Source organism: Citrus clementina, unplaced genomic scaffold (assembly GCF_000493195.1).
Source record: "Citrus clementina cultivar Clemenules unplaced genomic scaffold, Citrus_clementina_v1.0 scaffold_5, whole genome shotgun sequence".
Taxonomy (NCBI): domain Eukaryota; kingdom Viridiplantae; phylum Streptophyta; class Magnoliopsida; order Sapindales; family Rutaceae; genus Citrus; species Citrus x clementina.
The window spans coordinates 43,091,006-43,105,886 of record NW_006262201.1 but is presented as its reverse complement, the minus strand read 5'-3'; the positions used below and the strand labels follow the sequence as shown (position 1 = coordinate 43,105,886).

The following is a 14,881-nucleotide window of genomic DNA, read 5'->3' as shown; positions in this document are numbered from 1 at the left end:
TATTTCAATAATTTTTTTAATTTCAAAAGTAAGCAGTAAATGTGATAATTTTATTTATAGATAATAACACAAGAATTTTATAATGTTAAGTAATTAAGATTTTTTTCTTCAGATGGGTAGATAAAGAATGTAGTCTTTTTCTTAAAAAAAAATATAATGAATTAATGGTTAGACAATACTATTAATTACACCTCTTTAATATTAAGGTTATCAGATGTAGAAATTATTCAAAGTTCTTAATTGTCGGATAATTATTAATTAAAGAGAGGAATAAAAAGTAGACTTTCCTACTATAAGTAACTTTAAAAATCAATTAATTTAAGTATATCAAGGAAATACCAAAAAAAAAAAAAGTTTTCCAGATATATAAAGCCTAGATGATCATAATAGGATCTTCCTAATATATGGGGTCTTAAAGCCGCCCCTGGGTCTCTATTATATATTATTTTTATATATATTAAAAATGAGAATTTTAAACACAAGGAAAAATAGTAAACAAATGAAGAGGTATTTAATTGAATATGAGATCCAACTAGGTTTAAATTTTAAGAAAAAAATAAATAACAATATAGTCCAAGTTTATTTAATAGAACTTCACAGTCAATTATAGCAAATTATTAATTTATATATGAATGGAACTATTGAGTTATATAAGAATTTTTAAATAGTATTATTTTAATTATTTAGCATATTATTCCAAGCCGTAACCATAATATATATATATATGAGGTTATTAGTTTATCAGGTATTAATTTATAGAGGTTGTATTGTACATATCGTGTATTTTCCACCCTAAGCTTAAAAGTATGTTATTTTTTTATTATCCGTAATACCTCTTTAGTGAATAATTTTGATAAGAAATAAAAAATTTAAGTGTACATCAAATAATTTTGTACAAATTAATGTGTCGTGGTCAATTAAAATTATAAATAATAAAAATAAATTACATAGATCACATAAATAATTTTAATTTAAGTAATAATACACCACACCAGTTTTATACGACACTAATTGTGACCATATATCTACATGATTAAGCATGGTGTATCATCAACCTTGACACAATGTTATAAAATAACTAAAAATCGCAAGGAACAATACCATTGGATCAAACATCTTTGGAAGGTGTAACAAGTGTAATTGATTTATTTAATAAGATAAACACAAGAATAGTCTTAAAACCACAACACTTTCAGCGTCGCATATTCCATTCGAAAGTATAATTTCGAAAACAAGGAATGCGATTGAATTTGCCTGTGGGTTCTATCTATTCGAAGTCATGACATCGGTGACAAAATCTTAATTAGGTCAAATATTAGGCTAGCTACCCGACTCGCTTACCATTATGGTTCGTTTATCAAGTCTACAAATTAAAGAATTAACCGTTTTTTTTTCCCAAAAATAAGAAGAAAAAAAAAAGGAAAACTTATTTAAATACGTTGGCTCAAAATGTCATGAAGTTCGTCCTAAAATTGAGGAATTGAAAGTAAAGGGTGGCGTCGGCGTCACGTAAATGCCGCCCAATTGATGTTCTTACCCTTCACACCACACAAACACAATAGAGCACACCGAGGCCCCGTGCCTCCACAAATCAACAACTAAGAATTTCTTTTTTGCGCGCACACCAAAAAAAAAAAAACATTTAAAAAATATTAATAATAACAAAATCCACGAAATTACCCCTGTACACTTGATGAAATTACGAGCCAAGGCCAACTGTACTGTGGAAAGGTATTGCTTTCAATGAAATTACCTAAAGACCCCCCTATTTGTCGTCTTGGGAGTACAGTTTTGTCCTAAGCCTGCAGGGTGCAGGCGCGCCGTGGATTGCTGATGTTCGTACCAAGTGGATGAATGATTATGAGATTGGCCAAAACTAAAAGTACAGTCACTGATTAAAACTAAGGACGGACGGACGGACGGACGGACGGTCAAATACCTTAGATCCGTTCCGTTATATGCCGTAACTTTAAAAAAAGATTAACGTGAAATTAATATTACTGTTTTATTTTTAGTTATAATTTTATCTTTTCAATTATTTTTTTTTCCCTTATCGATGCAGCGCAAATTTACTATTTTTACATTCAAATGAAACTATTTTCATATTTTGAGAGAAAATTGAATATTGTATTGTAAAAGCCAGAACGCAGTTTCTTTACCGCTGGGTTACCAGGTGTAAGTAATGGCAACAACACTACTATGTATTCACTTAGGCGTAAAGTTACCGAATTAGTAGTATAACAAGTGATAGTGTCGCTTGTTGTGTATAGGGGTCGAGTTGAACTGAACATTAGTTGGAGACTACGGTAAAGAGGCGAGCAGCGTATAAATTTTGGAATATGTATATTGGATCATTCTAAGTTTAGGCAGCTTTTCTTTCCTTTTTTTAATACGAATATGTTGTTAAAAAGTGTGATTTAATAGGGTTATTTTTAATATGTTATAAAGTTAATACTTTTTAATAATATTAAAATCTAACTCTATTAAACCGTATAACTTAAAAGCATGTTTGCATATAAAAAAAATGAGGGCACTCGTAATAGAGAAATAATGTACACACTCAAATACACACACATTTGAGTGAACTTCCAATCAGGAATCTTTGATTATATTAAATTTAATGACAAGTTGAAGATATAAAAAAAATATATATTTAAATACATTATAGGAGAAACTATACTACATTAGAGTATAGGTTTTTTTTTATCTTTTAAGTTGTCTCTAATTTTAATATAGTCATGAATTTCTAATTGAAAAACTAATTCATATATATATATAATTTTTCTCTAATTAGAATTCTCATTTTAACAAGTGATGATTCACCAACCGACAAAAAAAAAATTAATATACTAACAAACAAAAAAATTATCTGTAATGTATTAGAATTTATGTTTTTATATTTTAATAATATTTTCACTTTAACAAAATAACAACAACAACAACAATAATAATTTTATAGTGAGGACATTCTCATTTTAACAAAGTGAGGATGTTACTAACATAAAAAAAAAAGTTAATATTTTAATACATTAACATAAAAAAAACACAATTTTTAATGTATTAAAAAGTGTACATCTTACTTTAACAAGGTGATGATGCCATCACTAGAGAATGACTAGATATATGTGTATGTATTTGTAAATGTTTCAATTAGGAATCCTAACAATATTAAAGTTAGGACAAACTAAAATATTAAAAAATACACACTAATGCAATATATTTTATTTTATGGTGTATTAAATTTTTTTTGTCTTTTAATTTATTTATAACATTAATAGAGTAAAGATCCTTTATTACTTTATTAGTGTGTGCTTATATATATATATATATATATATATAGAGAGAGAGAGAGAGAGAGAGAGAGAGAGAGAGAGAGAGGATTTGGTGGTGGTGGTGAGATCGTCCGGACAATGAGTGAGGGAGGTGTGGGAACCATCTGGTACTTCTAGAGGTGGTGGAATTGGAATTAAAATGATTGTCACTCTCCCTGTGCATTTTTTTTTTGTGTGTCCTTTGTTTTCATGGGTTATTTTTACATATCTCCCCTGAGATTTCATGTAATAACAGTGTTGTTAGTATTTCTGTCAGTATAGTATCAATATATAAAGTTACAATTATAACAACGCATTTAAAATTTAAAAAACTTAAATAGTTAGCTATAGTGGCATTGGTAAGTATGAAATACCTACTGCATCACCCCATTACCCAGTTCATTTCATTACCAAAAGAAAAATCTCTTCACGAAAGTGTAAATTTTAAGCAAAATGATTTACTCTCACGCAGCATTCACCCCCCAGCAGCTTAAGTGCGAAAGCAAGTGAGTGTTATTGAGTTTGAGGATCAAGAATCATCACCATTTTGAACTTACCCATGAAGAAGACAAGCTTCGATGTTGATAGAAGACTGCCGACGAGCGAGTTTCCGCGGCTTTTCACGGCTCCAATACCAGTCGAGGCAGCGTTTTTCCTCTCTCTCCCCGTGAGCGGAGAAGATGCTGATAGAAGACTGCCAACGAGCGAGGTCTGTGGCCAATCGAGGCAGCATTTCTACGGCTTCTCAAGGCTTTGATCGGTGGCTTTCCGGACGCTTTCCGGCGGCAAGGACGACATGGAGATGACCAGCGGCTCAAGGGCTTTCGATCGATACCAAGCCTGACCGAAACGGGAGATTCGACCGAATCACGGTCGCGGGATTGGGTTGGATCCGATTCTTTTTCCTCTCTCTCCCGGTGAGCTTCTCTCTTTTCTTTTTTCTTTTTTTCTCTCTATATAAAGGGTTGGGCAAAAGTCAAAGAAAATAGGGTGTGAGTGTTTGTACTCGAAATTCACTTGTAGTCATGCCCGAATGATTAGAAAAGTTGGTGTTGCCATGTTGTGGATGTTTGTTGTAAAAGATTAATGGGTTTCGATGTATGTTGAATTTGTAGAAAAATTATTTTTTATATTAATTGATTTAATTTTATTCCATGGCTTATGCACTCCCATTCTCTTGTGCAATGGACAATGAGCGAGAGATTTAGAGGAGAAGGGGAATCTCTGTCCTTCACGACCAACATGAACAACTTTTTTTTTTTCATTTTCTAATTAGGGTTACTTTTTCAGCCTTAAAACTTGAAAGGGTATTTTTGTCATTTTTTCGGTCCACGAACGGTCAACCGACGAAAATACTAACGGCGGGGGAGAGATATAAAAATACTGTCATACTTTCTATTAAACTGTTATTACGTAAAACCTCAGGAGAGGTATGTAAAAATAACCCTTGTTTTCATCTTTATGGTAGGAATGCGATGCACGTCGGATGCCATTGTCATTGCCAATAGTAAAATATTTTTCCATATATTAGATTCATTAAGGCTGTGTTTACTTGCTGGAGTGGGACTGAGGAGTGTGGATTCCTCCCACTCCAGCGTTTACTTGCTTAAAATGACCACGGATTAGGAATCCCACTCCGTGGGCCCTACTCATTTTTGGAGTGGGGAGTGGGAGTGGGAATCCACTCCCACCTCTCCCCTTTTTACCCTTTCATTTTTAATTTAATTTAATTTAATATTTTATAATTAATAAAATAAAATAAATAATATTATATTTAACTAAATAATAATTTACATTGATTCTAAGTTAAAATTATTTTAAAATAATATTATTATATTAATAGAGAATTAATAAATATAATATTATTGTATTTATTTTAAAAATAATAGTACTATATTTATTTAATATTAATAATAATAAATAGTTTATTCTAAGAAAATATTAATTTTGTACTAAATAATATTATATTATTATTTTATATAATAATAAATTTAATATAATTATATTAAATAAAATAAAATAAGGTTTCATTTTATATTAAAATTAAAATTAATAATTTATTGTTCATAATTAAGAATATTAATAATTATAATAAATTTATAAATATAATAAAATAAATATTATTCATTAAATATATTTTTTATTAGTTTTGTAATTAAAAACTATAATTCTTTAAATAAGGATAAAATTGTAATTTGAAACTATTTACTCCCAATCAAAGACAAAGTAAACACATAAATTGGATTCTGATCTCTATTCCATGCTTCCATTCTAGTGTAAGTAAACAACCTACACCCATACTCCATACTCCATATCCAAAAATTTCCACTCCAATCCAAAAAGTAAACGCAGCATAAGTTACATTAATTTTCTACCTCCTTATCCCAAAAAGAAAGCCTACCCACGGTTCATTAACTCACCCCTACTGTTATCATTCTCTGAATTCATCTCTATTGAGATCTAATTGAATGTGCACCATTAAGCATGTTATAATACTCAACATTACGCATATTAAATTTTTATTAGCTAAATTATAGGCTCATAACATAATTCTATTCACCATCCAAATCATCGTCGCTCCACCCTAGCGTGCACAATAACACACAACTGATCGAAATTCTCTAATCAATCAGTCTATCTGTCTATGCACAGAGGGTCGGCGCTTTAGTTACGGGCAAATGCAGCTTTTAGTTAGCAGCTACAGCATGTAAGGGGAAAGAAACGAAGCGAAACGCGTGGAGTGAGTGGGTTCATCATCACTCGTGTTCAACGAGCGACAGCTAGCGGGGAGGGCCAGCTGTATGAGCCTTCCTACGGTACGGTTCACAAACATCACTGGTAATTGATTGGTAAACGAGCTCTGTCTTAAACAATCAAACAGCCTTTTGTTTTGATTTGATCATTTATCATGAATTAACGTATAAAAAAAAAAAGAAAACAGAAGTCCGTACAAATTTCCCGACCCCCGATGCCATGAGGGCAACGGACTTGACTTGTCCCATCCATCCCCCCACACACACAGAGACATAGATAGGTATAGGAATCAAGATTACTCGTGTTTTTTCATCCTCCCATTAGCCCGCCAAGCCAACCACTATACAGTTTTCCCTAGCCCCTAGCCCCGTAGGGTACTCTTACGGACTAATTAATAAGAGAGAGAAACTATGCCTTTACCATTTACACACACACACACGTTACAGCCGATAAAAATTATTACTATTATTTTCTTTTATGTAATGTGAACGTGTTTAGTTGTTCAAAAGTCCCCTCATCATCTCATCTCATCTCATCTCATGTGTGCAAGTCCAGCATCGCAAAGCTTCTTCCTCAATTAACGCTACCATTGGCTTACGCTTAACACATGTCAATCGAAAAGGAAAAATGAAACCAAGGTTTGACGGACCTCCGTTAATGATTTGACTTTATCCTGGCGTTACATGTACATTCACGATCATGAACCATCATTTCATTTTCATTACGCGTAAACAGCGACCAACAAAACTCATTCTCACCGGTCGCCACTACCTAAACAACTATTACACCATGTGTCATGTTCTTTCACGTGTATGAAATCCATTTTGATTGTGTTGGTAACTATTCTTAATTTCTTATGGTAGGTCTCTTCACATTCTTTAAAACTCTTATTTCACTGAAATTACCTAAATACCCAAAGATAAATTGATTCTCTTTTTTTTTTTTGAATTAAAATTAATTAAACACTTAAATAAATTATCCTTTTAACAATTTCTTTTTAACCCACCCCATTTTATAATTTACATTTTCAATTTTAATTAATTTTTTTTTTTTTGAGAAACTTTAAGAATTTAGAAATATGGAGATTTAATTATATAAAAAGATGAAGATAATTTAAGATTTTAGGACTTGTGTACATTTATAAACAAAATCTCAAAAGAGATACTCTTTTTAAAGATTGATTTTAATTTATGAATTAATGTTTTATAAATTAAGCTGGAATATTTTAGGAAATTAGATTCAAAAAGAGGTGTTATAATGATTTTTGAGAGGGTGCTAAAAGCTCCAGTCTTATCCCTATCCGCCAGTGTTCGCTTTGAGTATTGGACTCAAGGCTCACTTCGAGTTGGAATCTTTTGGGCATCGACTCAAGGCTCATGGGTATTGGACTCGTAATACAATGGGCCTAACATATAGTAAAACTTCTCGGTAGTTAATATGTGGACCAAGTAACTTTATTACTATAAAGAATGTATTACATCAAAATAATAATAATAATAATAATAATAATAATAATAATAATAATAATAATAATAATAATAATAATAATAATAATAATAATAATAGAAGAGTATGTCAAATCCAAAATTTATAGATATTGATAAAAGGAATAAACACAGTCTCAAAAAATTAGTATAAATATCTATATAGTGTTAGAAATATGGAAAATCATCTTAAAAGTCTAAACATTTGCATTGCTTTTAACTTTTTTTTTTCTCAAAATAAATTCTATTAATATTATACATTGCATAAATTATTGTCTTAAACAACTCTTAAAAAATAAATAAATAAATAATCTTAAACTTTTAATATAATATAACATATATTTATTATTATAACAACACGTAATAAATTCAACTTTATCAATAGTAGACTAGTGAGTTGTAAAGCCAAAGTGGAAGGTCTCAGCCTCACCAAGATGAACGTCATCTACATAACTGAATTTGTTTGGCTTATAGCTGACAGTGAAGCTTGCTCATTTTGAAGCAAAATTTTTAGATTTCTCATGTCTCAAGGGGTTGTAAATTGTAATTACAAATTTTGTATTCCAATTCTTTTGTATGGATGGGAAGGATTATCCATCATTTCTTAAAACACGTCCCACAACTCATTGCCAGGAGCATGCAACAACGTATCATAAAGAGAAGTAAGCTGCCAGAGCGTGTACAATAGTCTCCCCCTGAAGCATGACACAGCTCGCATGCTGCATCCCCCACTATCTTCTTCGTCATAAGATTCAGCGCTGTAGGAAGAATATCAGACCACACACAAGAAAGATAATGAAGTTTTGGAGGAGTCCCCCAGCTGCCAAATAACCTGCCGACTATGACTAATCCCTAGAGGACGATCCAGCACTGGCAGAATCCGTAGTCAATCAAAAAATGCTTCCTCAACATACAGACATTCCGACTGCCATGACGGATCAAAGAGTCCACCGTTGGATCCTCCAACGAATAAATCGGATCGTTGCAGCTAATTACTATTATGAATAGCAACCTCAGATCCTGAGCCCATGCGCCGACGAATTCCCCTTTTTTTCTTTTTTCTTTTTTGAATTTGGAGGATAGATTACTCTTCTATATAGCAAAGATCAAAAGATAGCGAGATACACTAGAGCCAAATATCAGGTGCTTAAAAATATTTTATTTCAAACTAAACGGAACCGACAACTAAGATATTGTGTTTGTAACAAGATATTTTATTTCTTTTCATTAAAAAAAAAAAAAAAAAGAATAATGATAAAAATGACCTATGGCTGTAAATGAAAGAAAAAGCCACTTATAGTAACAAACAATCAAACTCAGTACCAGGAGACAACAAACCCCAGACAAGCACAAAAGAATAGCCTATAAAAATTTCTATGTAAATTATCACACCAAATAACAGTATTGGTTGTCAAACTCATATGCATATATATTTAGAAAGCGGAACCTCCAAAGCCAAATTTAAAGGAGAAGCTGCTGTTGCCCAACAGAAACAAGGCAAAAACAACCAGAGCTATGATCAGGACCCACATCCATGATGGCACTCTTCTTTTACCCCGATTGCGAAGAGGCAGAGGGATAGATTTTGCTTTGGCCTGCTTTGTGAATTGTGATGCTTTTTTAGGCTTCTTTGTCGCAGTGCTTGGCTTATCTCTTAACTCAGGTGTCCTAGGAACTTCCAGTGGAGTTTCCGAGCTTTGAGTATATTCTTCTTCATTTGTAATAGCAGTATCCTCTGCTGCAGCGGCTTTCCTTTTTTCCTTCTTCCTTGCCCTCTTTTCTCTTTCCTGCTCAAAATATAATTTACACCAAATAAATGTGGAAACATATAGCTTCATTGTGGATAGTGTAGTTTTAAATGAAGTGAATGGTTAGGTAACTGGCTTGAGCCTTCTTACCTTTTCTTTCTGTTCAGCTTCCTTCTGAGCGCGTAGTGCCGCCCTGGTTTGAGCCTTCTCAGCAATTCGTTTCTTCCTCTCCAAAGCCTCTTGAGCTTTTGCCTTCTCCTCTAATCGTCGTTGCTCTCTCAACTTGGCTGTTGCTTCTTCCTTTCTCTTCTCTTCGGCTTTCCTAGCCATTTCCTCTTCCTCCTTTGTTAGTTTTGGCACTTCTTCTTTTGCCTCTTCAATCTCATCATCCCTGCCAGAAACAGTTGTGGAGACATTCTCTGCACGAGAAGGTTTTTCAGGCTTTTTGAATTTGGCTATCTGATCCCCTTGTTCACGAACTTCTGGAAAAGGCTTGTCGTCCACTTTTTCGGATTTTATAGGCACAACTTGTTCTGTTTTTTCTCTTTCGAGGGCTGAAATCTGCGTCAGAGAGATATTCTTGGCAACTCTGTCATTTAAAAAGGGGCGAATTAAAGGTGCTTCCTCATCAGGACCAAGGGAACGGCCATCCAACGTCTTCAGTCTTCTAAGAGTACTTCTAATGTTGCTATTGACATATTCTTTACGGAACTCATCATTGTTGTTCCACAGCTCCAAAACTCTCTCCACCTAAAGAATTGGTTTGTTAGTGAAAAAGACTAATCAATTGGATCATAGCAACAGAGTGCGTGATCTAACCTGGTTAACACATAAATGTTGAAGTGCCTCTCTATCTCCTTTAGATGCCAAATCATTAGCTTGCTTGGTATCATCTTTGTACTTCCAAAAATGCTGGTTCTACAAATTTAAAACAAAAGAAGTTAAGGTCAATCTCATTATTCTCCATAGTTTTGTTTTTCTGGTTTCCACCAAGAATTAAGTTTTGCAATTTCTAGGACGAATAAGTGTAGAAATGGGATCATGTAACATGGTTTTATCACCCTGCAGGGACAAACTAATTAATAATAGGAGAAAACTAAATTGATGAAACACAGTTACAAACCAATGCGTAGAACACAATAGTATCCTCATTATTCTCTTACATTGCTTTGCATAAAACCTGTGTTTAAGCTCAACTCAAACATAGCCTTTTCTACAAGTAATGGGTCTCCTTTCTACTCTATCCAATTTTCAGTAGCTAGCAACACATATCACACAGTATTTAGACATTTGGTTTCCTTTCCTAATAAAAAAAAATGTTTTCTGCAATGGTTGTCTATGGCAGCTACGGCAATTGCACGTAAGAGAGAATCTCATCATAACAGAATTTACCCAAGAACTATAATTATCTCTTACATGGAAGGTTTCAATACATAGCCTAATGGAAAAGAAATTGCAGATTATAATATTATTTTAATCATCCAATAACAGTGCCCACATACAAACATGGAAATGGCATACCTTATCATATGCCTGTTTCTTCAAACTCTGCCAATGTTTATATGCTTCTTGACGAATTTCATCTGCGGCTTTAAACTGACCAAGCAACCTTTTAAGCTTTTCACTTTCTTCTCTGTGTAGCTTTTTAACAGCTTGAGTAGCTGCTTCAGCCTTGATAACATTCTCCCTGAGTGAATCTGCCTCCTTCCTCAAGAACTGCAAATGCTTGAATATTAGATTAGATAAGCAATCAAAAACCTCATCCTTAATATTGTTGAAAGAAAATAACATTCTTGACTCCTCTGGTAACCAAAAACTCTATCCTAGCTAGTTACCAATCCTGCTCCTAACGCTTTATTGTTGGAACGATCAAATATCCCTAAAGTTCAGGAGATACATGAGATAAAGGTGTTAAACAAATATACTCATGCTCTACTGTTTTGAAATAACAAACATATGCGACATGCATACTAGAGGACATTGAAGAACAACCTTAAAAGATTAAAAATGATGAGAACATTGAAGAAAGAACAACCTTCATTTTCTCTTCAATTTGATCTTTCTGGTCAAAAGCCAGCTGAACTTCATCGTGCTCCCCTATGCTAGAGGAGATCTGTTCACGTCGTTGCTTCAGTTGCTTAATTTCACGAATAATCTGCTTTTCTTCCTTTAAAGGAAGGGTTTCATGTGCTATCCTGTGTTCCATATTACGTATCTGCTTACCAGTCATGCAGTAAAACAAATATTCAGATATTAAAGAATGCTTCTGAATAAGTCAGACAACCTCCTGAAAGAACAATCTCCTGAAAAGGCCTCCAATAAATGGAATGAGAAGAAAAATGATATAAAGAATGAGCTTACCGAGCCATCAATATCGTCTACAGAAATTGCATTCTTCATCATGTTAATCCTGGACTGAACAGAATCTATTTCCTGACGTTTGGATTTGAGCGATTCCCGTGCACTCCTCTCGTCCGAAATGGCAGCTTCTAACTTTTCAGCATATTCCTTATAAGAAGCCTGATCATGGGAAAGTTTAAGTAATGACATGAAAAGAAAAATAAATAAATAAATAAATCCATTTTGTGAATACTACAGAATTATAATATACCCTTATTGTTTGAATGTCATCTCGTATAGCATCTCGACTTCGAGTCTTTTCATCAACTTTTGACTGTGCAGCTTTGATTTGTTCTCTGAGATTTTCGTCATCATATCTTGGAACCTTAACTAAGAAGTAGAATGGCTGCTTAACCACCTCAACACCAATATTCCGGGATTCAGAAGCATCAACCGTTGAACCTTCTGGGGTAGATGTTTGTGTTTCACACCTATCACTTCTCTCAATGCCCTCTACGTCTTGAAATGTTCTATCTCCATCCTCTCCACCAGTCAACTGAATTCCCCTATTTTCCTTGACTTCTGGACAAGTTTTATCATTCTGCTCTTCACTGGTGAACTTAATTCCCCCATTTACCACAACCTTTTTACATGTTTTGTCATCAGTCCCTCCATCGGTGGACTGAATTCCCTCAACTTCCTGAAATGTTTTATCATCACTCTCCCCACTGGTGAACTGAATTCCCCCTTTTTCCTTCACTTCTTTATGTGCTTGATCATCACTCCCGCCACCCGTGAACTGAATTCTCGCATTTTCCAACACTTCTTTACATACTAGATCATCACTCTCTTCACCTGTGAACTCAGTTTCCATATTTTCTTCCAATTCTTTACTTCTGTGATCATCTTTCTCACCACCGGCGTGCTGAATGCCTACATTTTCCACATTTACATCTTCAGGGATGCTAGAGACAGATCCACTCACAACCTCAGATTCAGGTACAAGTGCTTCATTGCCAGGCACATCTCTGAAACTCAAAACATATGCATTTTCAATTTCGCACTCTGCTTTCACATCAGCAGTGCTTTCTTCATATACTGATTCACTCGTACAGGATTCAACAGCTGCATTATCAACCGATATGGATCGTTCATCAACACCATCAATGCCCCCTTGCAAAACTTCTGGTTCTGTTCTCTGGTCATCACTAGCCAAAATAGACACTTTCTCTTCTGCATCAACCGAATCAAAACCAGTTTCAGTTTCTGATTTTGCATCACTATTATGGAAAACTGATACCAAATCATCTCTGACAGGTCCATTTCCAACTTCATTTACATGAGCATCATCAACAGGATGAGAATCGGAGCTTTTCCCACTCCCCACATTCAGTTTTCCAACTTCATTGTCCCTTTTCATATCATCAACCTCACCAGATGGAGAACTTTCAGTGACTACAGAATCCCGAAAATCGACATCAGGCTTTGCTGTTGTATCACTGACGTTGAGAGCAACATCAGGATCTGTTTTAAGACTTTCAACCGGTAAATTCTCAGGATCAATCTGGAAGGGGAAGCTTTCAGCAACACCTGAAGGCTTATCTAGTTCAGCTGTTTCTTGACTAGGATCAACCAAGTCATCAACAACAGTCTCTGAAACACCATATTGACAATGACCAGCATCCAAGCCTCTTTCACTTTCCACGGTGACAGAACCCCTCACAATTTGCATACCCAACTGAAGATCAACACCAGCTACAGCAACGGCCACAGGACGTGAAGCTTCGTCAGTATTCTGATCAATTTCAACCCCTAGTTCCTCAGGGCAATCAGCTACTTGAATCTCATGGATCATGTCTACTGCACCATTCTCACATGCAGTCTCAGCAGGTAAATCTGTGTGCAAGCTTGCTGCGTTTTCAGAAGAATAATTTTTGCAGGACACCGCCCCATCGCCATCAACCGAGTCACTGACCACAACAGTTCCAGACTCAGCACCACCAGATTCAAACTTCTGATCCCCTAACTCAGCTTCCTTAGCAGACAAATTCAAGAGTTGATTCTCCTGATCCGCAAAACTCTCGCTAACTAGAACTAAAGACTCTTGCTTTTCAGACTCAATCTCATTCTCTTCATTGTTTATTGTTGATTGGTTGCTTTCTTCAACCACAAGTTTACCATTCAGCTCGACAGAATTAGTAGAATTAAGATCCGTGCCACCAGAACCGACATCGTTTCCGCTAACCTCAACGAAAACGCAAGAGCTGTCCGCAATGGCATTGCCATTCGGCAGATCATTTTGTGACGACAACTCACCACCGCCATGGACTTCAACCTCCGCCGTCATTGTCATCAATAACTACAATTTAAAACAACAATAATAACCACAAAGAATGAAATAAAAAAACTTGTTTCTAATAAATTCAAATTAAACTGAAATCAAACAATCTAGGTCTCAGGATCAGATCAAAAAATAAACTCAACTAACCAGTCAAGATCCAACGGCCGATATTGGGAATACAAATGCCAAATGCGTGAGCGTAGATCTTCAGAGAACTGACGAAGTTTGTTTTAAGAGTCGTACAGTCTCCTCTGTACTGTGTCCGTATGTATGATAACGTATCTATGCGAGCCGATTTGATGTGAACTCTAGACAACCCCGTCACGTCTTCCCTTCGTCCTCTCCTCTATTTTACAATCACACTACTACGTGCTGTTACCGTGTTTTTTTTTGTGGGTAATTTTACTTGGCGCTTCTAACTAAATTGCCTTGGATGCATTAGCCTACTAACCTACGTTATCCTATTTTACTAGCAGTAATGTTAAATTAATCAAACTTTTTATCCGAATAAATTGACATCACATGAGCACCGCATTATCTTTTTTTTTTTTTTTTTTTAAATCAGAGGAGAATTGTATTAACCCAGTCACACACACACTTTTTCAGTTTATCCAAAATTTATTTAAAATACAATTTGTGTACGTATAAAAAAAAAAATATGTAGATTTTTTTATTACTAAGTAAAAAAATAAATAAAACAGATAAAGAGTGGAGGTTTTGTTTTTATGGAGTAAAATTGAAGCTGGTGAATGTGCGAGTGAGTCCAACCAAAAGTAGGCCCACATAAAATGCGGAACCGCGTGAAAGGGAGGGGGCGTTATCTTTAAAAAAAATTCATTTTATTTTTTTTTTCAGACGCAGAAGACTGAAACGACGCCGTAGGAATTGGATTATCAGAGATAA

General features: G+C 34.5%; 1 protein-coding gene across 1 annotated transcript; it reads right to left on the bottom strand.

Annotated features, from left to right (window-relative positions):
- Positions 1–8,814: 8,814 nt before the first annotated feature.
- LOC18040165 (calponin homology domain-containing protein DDB_G0272472) lies at positions 8,815–14,373 on the bottom strand. The gene is made up of 8 exons (XM_006435419.2): positions 14,126–14,373; positions 11,909–13,996; positions 11,659–11,817; positions 11,333–11,512; positions 10,819–11,013; positions 10,117–10,215; positions 9,448–10,047; positions 8,815–9,336 (listed from the first exon to the last, which is right to left on the bottom strand). Exons 2-8 carry the CDS (start codon positions 13,988–13,990, stop codon positions 8,983–8,985), a joined length of 3,669 nt encoding a protein of 1,222 aa, XP_006435482.1. The 5' UTR covers positions 13,991–13,996; positions 14,126–14,373; the 3' UTR covers positions 8,815–8,982.
- Between the last annotated feature and the right edge of the window lie 508 nt (positions 14,374–14,881).

Bases quoted from the DNA above. Each gene is read 5' to 3' on its own strand.
- LOC18040165 (XM_006435419.2), bottom strand. From the start codon at position 13,990: ATGACAATGACGGCGGAGGTTGAAGTCCATGGCGGTGGTGAGTTGTCG. The intron at 10,216-10,818 runs GTATGCCATTTC...TTAAATTTGTAG, and splicing joins AGAAACAGGCATATGATAAG to AACCAGCATTTTTGGAAGTA. The intron at 9,337-9,447 runs GTAAGAAGGCTC...TATTTTGAGCAG, and splicing joins AAGCTGAACAGAAAGAAAAG to GAAAGAGAAAAGAGGGCAAG.